The sequence below is a fragment of the Phoca vitulina genome, unplaced genomic scaffold, assembly GCF_004348235.1.
Source record: "Phoca vitulina isolate PV1807 unplaced genomic scaffold, GSC_HSeal_1.0 scaffold26, whole genome shotgun sequence".
In the NCBI taxonomy this organism is placed as follows: domain Eukaryota; kingdom Metazoa; phylum Chordata; class Mammalia; order Carnivora; family Phocidae; genus Phoca; species Phoca vitulina.
In genome coordinates this window covers 18,299,206-18,312,417 of record NW_022589729.1, presented here as the reverse complement: position 1 = coordinate 18,312,417, position 13,212 = coordinate 18,299,206, and the positions used below count along the sequence as shown (strand labels likewise).

At 45.4% G+C, this 13,212-nt stretch overlaps 1 protein-coding gene across 6 annotated transcripts in view; it reads left to right on the top strand.

Moving 5' to 3' along the window:
- The window catches only part of SRGAP2 (SLIT-ROBO Rho GTPase activating protein 2), a 223,995-nt gene that overhangs the window by 82,088 nt on the left and 128,695 nt on the right, over positions 1-13,212 (top strand). For all 6 annotated transcript variants that reach the window (XM_032422280.1, XM_032422279.1, XM_032422281.1 and 3 more), the window contains exon 3: positions 4,240-4,432. In XM_032422280.1, the coding sequence (XP_032278171.1) occupies positions 4,240-4,432 (193 nt within the window). The remainder of the gene's footprint in view (positions 1-4,239; positions 4,433-13,212) is intronic.

Here is a 13,212-nt window from a genome sequence, read left to right as displayed (position 1 = left end):
TGCCCTCCCACTCTCATTTTCTCCTCAGAAATGTGGGACTTATAGGAGGGAGCCTTAATCAGAAAATTCCTGAAGAAGGAATTTTGAAAGAAGGGAAGAAAGGGACTAATATCTCTGGATTGAAAGCAACAGAATGAACAAAATCCTCCTATACTCTGCTGACTTGTGCATTCCCTGGGTGTCCTCTGAAGTGAGGACAGTTTTCAGAAGACTGTGTTGCCTGTCTTGGGAGATGTTATATAATTTAGAGTCTACATGATTGTAAGTGTGGCAGGGCCCTGTTTTTGTTAAATAATCAGTATCCTATCAGGGCTAGTTTTTCTTCTAATTTCATCCTTCTTGTGATCCTTCGCCGTCTTTCCAAAATGGAAATGAGCCTCCTTCTAATAATTCCCAGGACAGGTGTAGTTAGGATCTCAGCTGTAGCCAAGCCTGGACAAGGCGTCAGCACTTCCCGAGGGAAGCTTTGATGGATATGTCTGCCGATCCTATATTTGAACTCATGCACACAAGTGTTCCTTGCTGGTTTTGATCTGACACCCTTCGGAAATGATGGAACGATGATCTGCCAGTGGAGTTCAATGTCATGGCCAAGCTTGCCATCCAGAGGGCCAGCTTCTGGTACATGCTTTAAGAATATTCAATGCAGAACTGAGATTCAGCCCATGCAAATGGAGAAATGGAAACCAATAATTCCTTCCTCTTTTTGGTGCCAGTTTGTTGGGCCATTTTCCCCTTAGCTGGCCGGATGGTGCTCAAAAGAACATGATTTTTGGTGGTGTTAAATTTTTTAAATGAGATGTAATTCACATACCGCAAAATTCACCCTTTTAAAAGTACACGAATTCAGTGGGGTTGTTTTTCAGTATGTGCACAGGTTGTGCAACTATCACCACTATCTAATTCCACAGCAGTGGGATTAAATTTTGACTTGAGTCTTTGAATGAAGTATCAACCAAAGGTCAATTCTGATTTTCAGAAAACTAGTTCTAAAACTTTGGTTCTTTTTGCAAAGGAAGCTACAGAAATGTCATTTAAAAAAAAAAAAAAGTAATAGAAAAAAGAGCCAGGGGATGTTGAATTTTTCTTAGGCTTGTTATTTGGTTTCTTTTGTCCGCCACAGATGATTTTTTTAGTCGTTGGTCTTTGGGTTGGAACTTACTCTCGTGGCTATGTTATAATAAAGAGTATTCAAAGCAAGAGCAATAAGACTGCCTTTGCTTTCTTTTCCTGTCTCTGTTTTTGTCAAGCCAGGCTTCATTAGGGCAGGGCATGGACCTGTTTTGTTCATCCCCACCATCACCTAGTTCAGGCTCTGCCATACAGTAGGAGCTCAGTAAAGATTTGGTGAATTAATGGGCTGTGGTAGGTGCCCAGGGGAGGTCATTTTGGCATGTATCACTCAAAGGTCATGGTGACCTTTGTACTTTGGCTTTGTGGATGGCCATGGCATTCATTTGCACCCCTGAGGTACAGCCGCTTCTAGAAAATGAGAGCTTGACTTCTTCCTGTGTAGCTCTAGGGACCGAACCTCCAAGGACCCCATCCTCTCCAGTTCCCAGGGATACTCATCCAACTGCAAACTGGATCTCTAAAGCCTTCTTGAATTGATATGGTGAAGCACAGCGTGGGTGGGGTGAGTGTGTCTGGGTGTACACCCGCGTGCATGTGCATACGATGGAATTGTGAGGAATTCCTTCATGTTTTTATAAATTGCCCCTTTCTTCTTTCTGCCCCTGTAGTTTATTGGTAGGCCAGGGTGCAGAAGGGCCTCCAGCCTGGGCACATGGCCCACGAGAGCTGGAGTTCAGTGGCCTATTGTTTCCTGCCCCTTCTGTGCATGGACAGAGGACTGGGGCTGGCACAGCTGCCTTCTTGGGGACCATTGTTTGTCTTTGCAGCAGCAACAGCAAAAGTCTGAAGCAGCACATTTTGTGCCGGACAGAACAGCCATTCTGTCTTGGAGCTGCAAGCCTAGAGATGGGGGTGGTTGGAGTCTCCCTTACATGTCTGCGTGGATGCCCTGAGGATAGAAGCCAGGGAGGCTTCTCCTTCTAGGCAGGTTGCCAGGGAGGGGAGATGCTCAGTGGAGGGGATGACAAATCAACCACAGTAGCAGGTGGTATCTATTAGCAGAGACTCTTCTTTTCCTGGATCAGGTAGGGGTATCATTGCTTTTTCACTTTCTCTGCCCTCTGGGCATACTGGCAGACCTCAGGGTGTGCTCCTGGGACAAGAAAAAACACTTCCTCCAAAGCTGCCCTGTAGAGTAGAGTAGATTGAGGAAGCAGGGAAGGGACCCAGCCCAGTTGTGAGCTAGTTGAAACATGGGCTAGTTATCGAGTCAGTGGGCTAGTCCAAACTTGATTCAGAATCACTTCTCAGCTAGAAGGTGGAGAAGGGGATGTTCCATGGGTGGGAGCCATAGAAACTGTAATTTACCCAGAAATACTTTCAGAGACTCCAGACTTATGTTCTGTTTCTCTTGTTTCCCTGGCCAACAGTCAACCTCTTTGGCAAGTTAGACTAACCTTCATCTAGCTTCAGCCTCACTTGCACCTAGTTGTATGACCCTTTGGTAAATGACTTAACAGGTCTTATTTCATTTTTCTTACCTGTGCCATCAGGATAATTGGGGATAGCTGATGGACTAGCTGTGGAGATGAGATGAGATGATGCATATAAAGCCCCATGAAGGGTGTTCAGTAACCCTTTCCCTCAGGGTCCCTCAGGGGATGCCTGAGAGTGGGGTGCACTTTGTATTACCCACTGGAGGCACCTGGGAAAGTCAGGGTGCGGGTCTGTGTTGGCTTTAAGTTCCTGACTAAGTGGAAGGGGTAAATGAGGTAAATGTGGGTATGTATGTGCTTGGGGGCTTCTTAGATTAGTTCACATATTTCAGAGGCTACCTAGGAAGTGCTAATTCCTTGGCCAGGGCAACCCTGGAGTGGCCTACCTCTGATCATGGGAATTTGCCCAGACCCCTCTTTTTTTGCTGGAGGGTGGGCATAATGCATTCTGCCGTGTTCCCTTCTGCTCTCCTGGTTAGTGAGATTATTGAGGCAAAGTCTTACGTGAGTTATAGGTGACTCCGAGGGGGCGGACAGCCCCATTACCCACCCACATCCTCTTGCAAATCTGGAACTGACTGGAGAGCCTTTTTGCCCTAAGATGCCCTGATTCTTCCTTAATGGGCAAGTTGTAAGTAATATCACTGAATGCGCTCTCCACCCACAGTCCGCCCACCCAGTGGCTACTACTGCCGACTTCTACTTCTATCTACCAATAGGTGGAAGGGGATAGATGCCTCTAGGAATAGTCTTGACAAGGGCTGTTGCCTTTAAGAGGCCCAGAAATCTCTGGCAAGAGCTAGATGCCTGACATTGCCCTCAGCACATCTTCCCCCAACACCCTTGTAATCAGACTCCCAAAAAACACAGAACAAGGGAGCTTTGATGAGTGATGAGGTAGGCGGCTTTTCTGCTCAGCCTTCTGTCTGCTTGAAACAATCCTCCGGGGCTCAGTTTCAGTTCAGGTGAGGTTACTGTAGGCCTGATTGGCATTGATGGTTGGCAAGGGGGAGGCATGGGGACGAAGAGGGTGAGAACTGTACTTACAGATCCCTCGAGATCACCCATAAAGGACCAGATACTTGTGCTACATTCTGATATGGGTGAAAACAGAGGCAAAAATGAAGATAAGGGTAGATTATGGACGCCTAGCTACTTCAAGGCAAAGCTAAATGCACCATTTGCCCATCGTCATTGCTTCATAAGAGTGGTCGGCAAAACTTTCAACATCATAGCTCTGATCCTGGATTTGCCCCTGACTTATCCACAGCTCAGATGAAACGTCTAGATCTCCCTACCACCCCCAACCCCCATGCATTACATAGCATAGACAGAGAGCATCGTTATGACTCTGTGATTTGGGAATGAATTTGGAGCACACATAAGGAAAGGCATAATAACATAGGTGCTCTTTCCCCCGGGTTTGGAAATGATCCAGCAGATTCTTGGTTCCAGTTTCTTAGTAGGCCCAAAAGAGTTGGTGGAATTTTTGGAGATGCCTCATATCATATGGCCATTTTAAGCTTGAGCCTTTTTTTTTTTTTTTAAATTAAAGGCTTTAAGTTCCTGACTAAGTGGAAGGGGTAAATGTGGGTACGTATGTTTTTGTTTTATTCCGTTTTGTTTTTAGGGACCTCCATCTGACGGTCTGACTTTGTTTCTTTTGCAGAAATCCGTGCCCAGCTCACAGAGCAGATGAAATGCCTGGACCAGCAGTGTGAGCTCCGGGTGCAGCTGCTGCAGGACCTGCAGGACTTCTTCCGGAAGAAGGCGGAGATCGAGATGGACTACTCCCGCAACCTGGAGAAGCTGGCCGAGCGCTTCCTGGCCAAGACGCGCAGCACCAAGGACCAGCAGTTCAAGTAGGGACTCTGTGGCTGTTTCTTGCAGGGACCTTGGGAATGGGGCTGGGGAGGGTGGTGAGGCGGGGTGTGCTACCTAGATCTGTGCGCATTCATGAAAAGTGCCCCGGGACTTCAAATTGGCTGAGGGTTGAGAGCCCTCAAGGACTTCTCCTTTTCCAGATGGGTCCTATATGCAGGTCAGGATCCTGGAGGGGTCCCAAGAGATGGTGGACCGTGCTAATAATAACAGCAAACACTTTCAGAGCACTTCCTGTGTGCTAAACATGGTTCTAAGGGTTTTACATATATGAGAACTCATTTAATCTCCACAAGTTTGTATGTTGGTCATTGTTGTATCCTCAATTTACAGATGAGGAAACTGCATCCTAAAGAAGTTAAGGAAATTGGGGGCGCCTGGGTGGCTCAGTCGTTAAGCGTCTGCCTTCAGCTCAGGTCATGATCACAGGGTCCTGGGATCGAGCCCCACATCAGGCTCCCTGCTCAGCCAGGAGCCTGCTTCTCCCTCTCCCATTCCCCTTGCTTGTGTTCCCTCTCTCACTGTGTGTCTCTCTGTCAAATAAATAAATAAAATCTTAAAAAAAAAAAAAAAAGTTAAGGAAATTGCCTAAGATCTCTCTCTCACACACACACACACACACACACACCTCTAGTAAATCAATAGCAGAGCTGGGAATCAAACCCAGGCAGTGTGGCTCCAGAGTCTGTGTTCTTTTTTTTTTTTTTAAAGATTTTATTTACTTGACAGAGACATAGCGAGAGAGGGAACACAAGCAGGGGGAATGGGAGAGGGAGAAGCAGGCTTCCCGTGGAGCAGGGAGCCCGATGTGGGGCTTGATCCCAGGACCCTGGGACCATAACCTGAGCCGAAGGCAGACGCTTAACGACTGAGCCACCCAGGCGCCCTCCAGAGTCTGTGTTCTTAACCAATTGACCAAACTGTCTTTAACTGGAAGAAATGAATGATGCTGTCACCATACATCTGACTCACTGCTCACACGGTCTGTTCCTTGTGTAGCATTTTATGCAAGTGGCCCTTTCAGTCTGTCCTCACTGCCATTGCCCTAGTTTAGATCATCATCCTTGTGTGAATGGTCACATTACTCACTGTATCATCCACAGCAGAGGTTCTCAACTCTGGCTTCACATTAGAATTCTCTGGAGAACTTTTTTAAAATGCTGAAATCTGGGCCCCATTCCAGAGCAATTAAGTCAGAATCTCTGGGAGTGGGGCCTGGGTAACAGTATGGTGTAAAAGCTTTCCAGATGATTCTAACGAACAACCAGTGTTGGGGTCCAGAAATGGCTTCTCCCCATTCCAGTCTGCCCGATCCACTCTTACCAGATATAGCCTTCCTGGAACACATTGGAGATCAGGTGGGTTCTCTGTGCAATGGCTTCCCACTGTCTATGTTCTTGATGCTCAAGGTGTGGTCTCCCAATATTGGCACTACTTAGGATGTTGGAAATGCAGAATCTCCGGTCTCATCCCCAGATCCACCCTGACAAGAGACTCAGGTGATTGGTATGCACTTTAAAGTTTGAGAAGTTCTGCTCTATTCACAAAGGTATACATGCCTTGGCTTGTTCTTCAAGCCCCTCTACATTTGGCCGTGACTAATTTTCTAACCTTATTTCCTGTTTTGTTGTTTTTTACTTCGCTCTACTGTACCTTAGCCAAATAGAAGATTAACTCCAATGGGCCTTTGCCCATCCTGTTATTTGAACTTAGGTTCCCATTCTTCATATCTCTGCATGTCAAAGACATACCTATGTTTTGAGGCCCATCTCAGATGCATCATGTTCCAAGAAAATTTCTTGATTCTCCCAGAGGAAAGAATGTTCTCTCTTTTCTGAATTCTTACAGTATTTTATTTGTTCTTTTATTAGGGCATTCAGTACTGTCTGCCTTTCATTTTCTTCCCTTAGTGGACAGTGTAAGCTTTTCTGATTCATTTTACAGCCTCCCACAGTGCCTAGTCTAATATGTGGCATATAATAGATGCTCACTAAACATTATTGGATGAGTAAATGAATGAATGAATGTAGGAACTGATGCCAAGTATATCTTGTTTTCCCCCATTTTCTATTTTTGTTTATCACTCTAATAATTTGGGACACAAATTATCCTTTACAAACAGCTTTGAGCAGTGAATATGGAGGCTAAGTTTGAGGAGAATAGATGACACTCTCAGTATGAGCCAGAATGAGAATTTCCTCCAGATGTTTTGTCCTCAGAGCTCCTTATCTTTCCCAAATCCTATTCTCTTTATAATAAGCAATCCTGAGAGAATAAAATGTTATTTTAGTATATGATAAATGAAGATTTGGGAGAGAAATCATTTGCCTTAGAAAAATGACTCAAAGTTGGATTTATTCTGTTGGTAAGCTGCTCCTAAGTTTAAAATAGCATTTGATTTTTAGTACTATCATATTTTCAGCTTAAAGACATATTTACTATAAATTAAAGTACAGATGTGCTCATCTCTAAGTCAGCTGAATTGCTCTGATGAAGATCACATACAAGGAATAGGGTGTTTTGGAAGAATTGATTTCCCTTCTCATAAAGCTGGTACCTGGCTTCATCTTCCCCCAAACAACCAGTGAGTATTTATTAAGAGCCATCTGTGTACTCTGTATTGTACAGGCATTGGATGATACAAGGGAAGTTAATCGTGTGTCTCTACAGGGGGCCATATCTGGCTGGGGAGAAGAGATTTTTAATACCAGAAGCAACTAGAGAGCAAAGCAATAATGATCTCATTAAGAAATCATTGGTTTTGTGTAGAATATAGATGTGATGGGAGGTCAGAGATAAATCATCAGAGATAGATAAAGGATCTGGAACAGTCAGGAGAGTTTTCATGAAGCAAGTGGGACTTTAAAGGTAGGCGAGGCTTTGAAGGTAGGTTTGTGTAGCAGAGGACAGTGCGTGCCGGCAAGAGGGAAGCAGGAGTGTTGGCTGCTGAGGGGGTACAGGGATGAGGGAGGGGTCCAGCTTCGTTAAAAGGACGTTTCTTTTCCATTCCTTCAACAAATGTCCAGGGCACATTCCTTGAACTCCTTCAGGCCAGACATGGTGCCTTGGGCTATAGCCAGGATCAAGCGCTGCCTCTGGCGCAGGGTACTTACACAGGATGAGGACACGGACGTTAAACAGATCACACAATTAGATGAGTTGAGCTAAGTGTTGTGGAACAGAAGTACAAGGAGCTCTAAGAGCGTGTAAGAGGGGGACTTCACTCCTTTTGCTGTCACTTGATGGCTAGTTTGCTTTAATAGCTTCCTGTCTGATCTTATCCTCAGTGACAGTCTGCTTACCCACCAAACCCGTTTTAAGTACCTACTGGGTGCTGTGCTCTGTGCTGATTCCTCTGGGGGCTAAGGTACACTCTGGAATCCTGGCTAACAGGGAAGAGAGACGTGGGAACAATGTAACGTGAAACCTTCAGTGGAGGTCTGAGCAAAATATCATGAGAATACAGATCGTTTCAAAAGCAGTGGAAAATAAGGTTAGATAAGGGGGGTAGACCCCAAATAATGGCTCTTGGGCAGGCAGGCCGAGGAGTTCAGGTTTGATGTGATAGCATGGTAGTGAGTCCTCTGGGTTCTTGTGTGGGGAGACCAGAAGGTACAGTTTCTGTTCATATAGGAGAAGAGGAAACATAGTGGGGGGACTATTTGCAGCCTTGCCATATCGTCTATGAAAGACCATGTCCACCCATCCATACAAAGTGCTACAGTGCATAGAGAATAGACATCTCTTCAGGTTGCAGACTGGGCGGGGCTTCACAAAGGTGAAGTTCAGTGGTTGGGAAATGGGAAAATACAAGTGCAAGTGCTAGGTGCTGGTCCTATGAGCTGAATTCAATTGAGACAACGCAGAAGTTATAGAAGGAAGATAGAAAGATGGAGGAAGGAAGCATATTAGGTAGAAGGAACAGTTGAAAAAACAAGGCTGGTGGGTAACTCATCTGTTTTGCTGAAGAACAGGAATAATAAATGCAATCGTGAAATAAGCCTGGAAAAGTTGGTAGGGGCCTGATCATAGTGGTCTGGGAGTGCCAGGCGACAGGGTTTATTCTGTAAGCGTGGGGAGCCATTGATAGTTTTTGAGCAAGGAACCTAATTATGGCCCTGCTTTGGGAAGGTAACTATGGCAACACCACAGATCAATCGGAGGAGAGAGACGGGGAAGCCGGAGGCCTGTTAAGAAGGTATGGCAGTGAGCCTAAGGTTAACATGGGCTTGACCCGAAGTCATGCCCTCCGAAATAGAAACGTGAGGGCAAGAAGCACTCCGAGTGAGAGAAGCTGGGACCGAAGAAGGGCTGTGGGTTTCCTGGGTCTCTGGAGTGGCAGTTGTACTGTATTTTCATTCCGCCGGTGGAGTGTAGCCTCGATTTTGCTGACTCTCGGACTGATCCCTAGAATAGTTCATTCTCTGCCCAGAGCGTCTCAGCGGGCACTCGTCACCTCCCCCGGAGCTGTAGCAGCTGTTGGCCCAGCCATGCCATGGATTTGTCTCCCTGTGCTGCCAGGAGAGCAGCTGCCGAGGCAGCCCTGGACAGACGCGCCCAGGGCCGTGGAAACTCTTCAAGTCGGCCTGGGGTAGGGTGGCCAGGGCCGAAGTCCGTCTACATGGACCCACCCCGCCCTTTTCCAGGCCAGTTTCTCAGCCTGGCTCGATTTCAGCCTCTCACACTCGGGTCGGTTGGGTATTCGGTTACAGTTTTAAGTGACTGCATTTAGGGACAAACATTGCTGAGCTGCTTTTTTCTTCTTCCTTTGGACAACTTCTTACCCTGGAAGCCATTAGCCTGTCACTCTTGGGCTTTGCTTCCTCTTCTGCTTTGCTCCTGCTCACCTTTTGTCCTCTCCCGCACTGTGCTCTGTGCAAACACCCTCATTAAAGCCCTCACAGCTCTCACTCCTTTGCAAAGTCTGACCCTGTGGTCCCATCACACTCCTTCTCTTCCCCTTCCCCCACAGAAAGAGCGAGACATGCTGCAGATACAGCTACCTAGCGTTGATTTGATTCTACCATATTCTGCTTTGTTTAAGATAGGGAACATGGCTTCCGCCATCCCTTTGAATTGTGGGTGAACCCTGCTCATGTCTGAAATTCTATCCGCCTGGTTTGATTAAGAGCAGAGATAAAATACTATGTGAGGGTAGGAAGTCTTCCTAGGGAAGATGTTCTTGCATTTTCTTTGGCTCCTTGAAGAGTATAAATGTATTCCTGTTTGTTGCTGAGCCTTTGATTGTCTCTTTTAAGTGGAATCTGTGTTAATATTGCCCAGCAGGACTCTAATTGATAATGCGTTGGCTGTGGTTTTTTTTTCTTCTTATATAGACTTGCTGTAAATTACCTTTCAGTCATAGCTCACTTGGTTTTGATCTCCTACTTTTAATAGCTCAGTTCTTTCTTTTATTTTTTTTTTCCTGTCGGATCTTTAGAGGAATACTCCTACATTGCTGCTATCCTGCTGTGTTCTTTCCAGAGACCTTATGCTACTTTAAAACCCACAGCCAACATCTTTTCTTTCTTCCAGCTTTTCCTTTTCCTCAACAACAAATATTTGTTGAATATTTTTAAGGTATTGTTCTAGACTCTTAGAGGGGGAAGATCCAAAGAAGTAGAAGTAGTGGTTCATTTCCCAGATGAGTTTATAGTCTGGTCAGGGATAACTTGTCCCCGAATACAGTAACACATCTTCAGTATAAGGCAACATGTGGTAAGGACCAAGTATGTGCTAACAGAAGGGATGCGGCACAGTTGGTATGGTCAGGAAACTTCCAGAAAGGAAATGGCATTTGAACCAGACATTGAAGAAAATGGACAGGATTTTGATGGATGGAGAGGGAAAGAGGGAGGGAGAGGATGTTGTAGGCAGGGAGGGGCACAGCGGGAGGAAAGTACAAAGTGCTTTTCGGGGTGCAGCAAGTGGACTGGTTAACAATTGTGTACAGAGGAATTGGACAACAGTAGATAGGACCGTATAGTAGAGGGTCTTGACTTTCGATGAAGATTTGGCGCTATGCAATAGACACTGGAAACCACTGAATGTTTGAACAGCTAGTGTCCAAGCTGAGATATGAGCTCTTCTTACAGAAGCTTAACCTTAACCTTAATGGTGGTGAATTGCTAAAGGACTGGAAACTTGAGACAGTGAAACCCGTTGCCACAGTAGATAATAAGGATCTAAATTAGGGTGGGATGGTAGGAATGAAAAGAACAGAAATTGATCCTTCGGACCATTTAACAAGTATGTATCCCATGTGACAGACACATGCCAGGCAAGACGGATACTGCCCCCCTACACTCCTGGAGTATAGTCTAGAGACAGATGGAGAACACCTGGTGCAGGAAGAAGCTACAGGAATTGCTGACAGATGGGATTCAGGTTTCAAGTGAGCTTGGAGGCACAAAAAAAAGAGGGTTGTGAAGTTTCTTTTGGACTTGGGTGACTGGTAGATTAATGGTGCCTTTAATAGAAATACCAAAGTTAGGAAGAGTTGTTTTTGAAGGGCTACAACGTGAGAAATTTGGTTTTCGGATGTTAAGTTTAAGATAGTGGAAGGATATTGAAGCTGAAACTTGCAGACATTGACAGAAAATGAATGGCTGTGTTCAGGGCTAAAGATCTGGGCTGTGTTCAGGGCTGAAGTCTGGGTTGTGTGGGTAGATACTTGGGCATGTTCATAGAGAGGTGATGGTCTGATTTCCAACATTAAGGGTTTAGGAGGAAAAGCAGGGAAACATCCTTTGTATTGTCGGTGGTACTCAGATTGCAGAGAATGAAAAGTGATTTAAAAGATATATTTATTTGTGCATTCATTCAGTACACATTTTGAGGACAAGGCATTGAGCTAGGTTGGGGATAGGAGCAAGACAGTATCCTATTCTCACTAACATGAAATTAGCAGGACATTAAAGAGATACACTTGGAAAGTAAACCCGCTTATTTGGCTGATCATGAGTTGTGCAACCATGGGAAGGGAGGTGAGGGAGCAGGACCCAGGTATCTCAGGAATCTGGTAGACATTCAACCTGCAATATGCCTTTCAGTGGGAGGTTAGGTACACAATTAATTAGAGAGAAATTCTTGTAGAGTCCATGTTCTTGGCCTTGGGCCCAGTATTTGTGCACAGTATTTCTGCAGTTACGTCACCTCCCGTCGATGCATTTTTCCTCTGGAGTTAACTTCAGAGTTGTTCATCAGCCTCACAGAATAGCATTGGGTTGAAAAGCAGAGTCAGTTGGCCATGGAGATTGTTATAGCTGTGATTGCAAATCAGAAAAGGGTGGTGGACCAGAAAGTTCCTCCTTGAGTACTGGCTGACTCTGAGGAGGGAGGGAGGAGGAAGCATGAAGCTGCCAGAAGGGACAACCCCTCACTTCCTGGGACCAGGACATATTTGGGAGCTGTTTGTTCCCTCGGGGAAGATTTTGCCCAGATGTAGCATCTGGTATTGAGCTTCCCTTTGCCATGGCTCAGGCCGCCTTTATTTAGAAACCAACACAAGGTCCCCTGGTGAATGTCTTGCTGGCCTAGTCCGTACAGAACTTAGGTGGTGGTTGGATCCTTTTCGGAAGACTTGGGAAGTCTCCTCACACATGGACAAAGCAGGATAGAAGAGACACAAGAAGGCAATTTGGGGGGGCAGGGTGGAGGTCAGCAAGACAGGGTGCTGGATAGTCTTTGGAACAGAGAAAGAATTCATTTGAAAGCTCTTTGGGAGGCGTTATGACTTAGTAGTAAAAGCTAAGAGCTTTATTATTTTTTATTTGTTTATTTTTAAAGTTGAGAGCTTAAGCCAGACACATTTGGGTCTGAATCCTGTCTCTTCCACTTATAGCCCTGTGACCTTGAGCAAGTCACTTAACCCCTTTTAGCTTCAGTTCACTCATCTATGAAATGTAGAGAGTAATATTCACCTTGAAGAGTTGTTTAAGGATTAGATATAATATATGTGAAGCACTAGCCTAGTGCCTATAACTTACTAGATGCTCAAAAAAATGGTAACTCATGTAATTATCATGACCACAGAAGGAGGGTAACATGGAGGTCAAGATCCCTGGTTCTGGAACCACATTTCCTGGGTTTGCAATCCTGGATTTCCCACTTACCAGCTGGATGGTTCTAGATGAAGGTTCTTGGTTGCCTCAGTTTCCTTGTCTGTAAATTCAGGGTAATAACAGTGCCTGCCTCATGGAGTTGTTCTGCTGAGTAGGGGAATTAAGGTAGAGCCCTTGGGACAGCACTTAGCACATGTAAATAGCAATGGCTGCTCTTGTCCTCAGGAGATGGGACTGAACATAGTTATCCCAGGTAAAACCTTGGTGGATGAGATTCACTGTGTAGTCCCTGTGCAGAGTGAAGCATTCTTAAGCCTGGCCCTAGGTAGTATCCTGTCTGTCTCCCTTTTCCTCAGAGGCTCCTGTGTGTGGGTCCTTGGGAATGACAGAACTCATCCTCCCTCCTGATTTTTATGATATGGCTGCATTGGGCAGGAACTATGCAGTTACGTGACTCTACATAATTGTACGTCCAGTTCCTATAAAAACTCAAGCAATTGCACGTTTTGTCTTATAAGCTGTCATATTCACAAGGTGTCATGCGCTATGTTGAACCAGGTAGTTAACCCTGGCATGTTCCTTTTATATCCAGGCTCATAATCATCAAGAGGAGGAAATTTATCTCCCCTCTGATGTCTAATTGGCAAATCGTTGGGTTTCCATAAAGGTATGTGCTGAGGTCCCGATTGCAAGCCGGG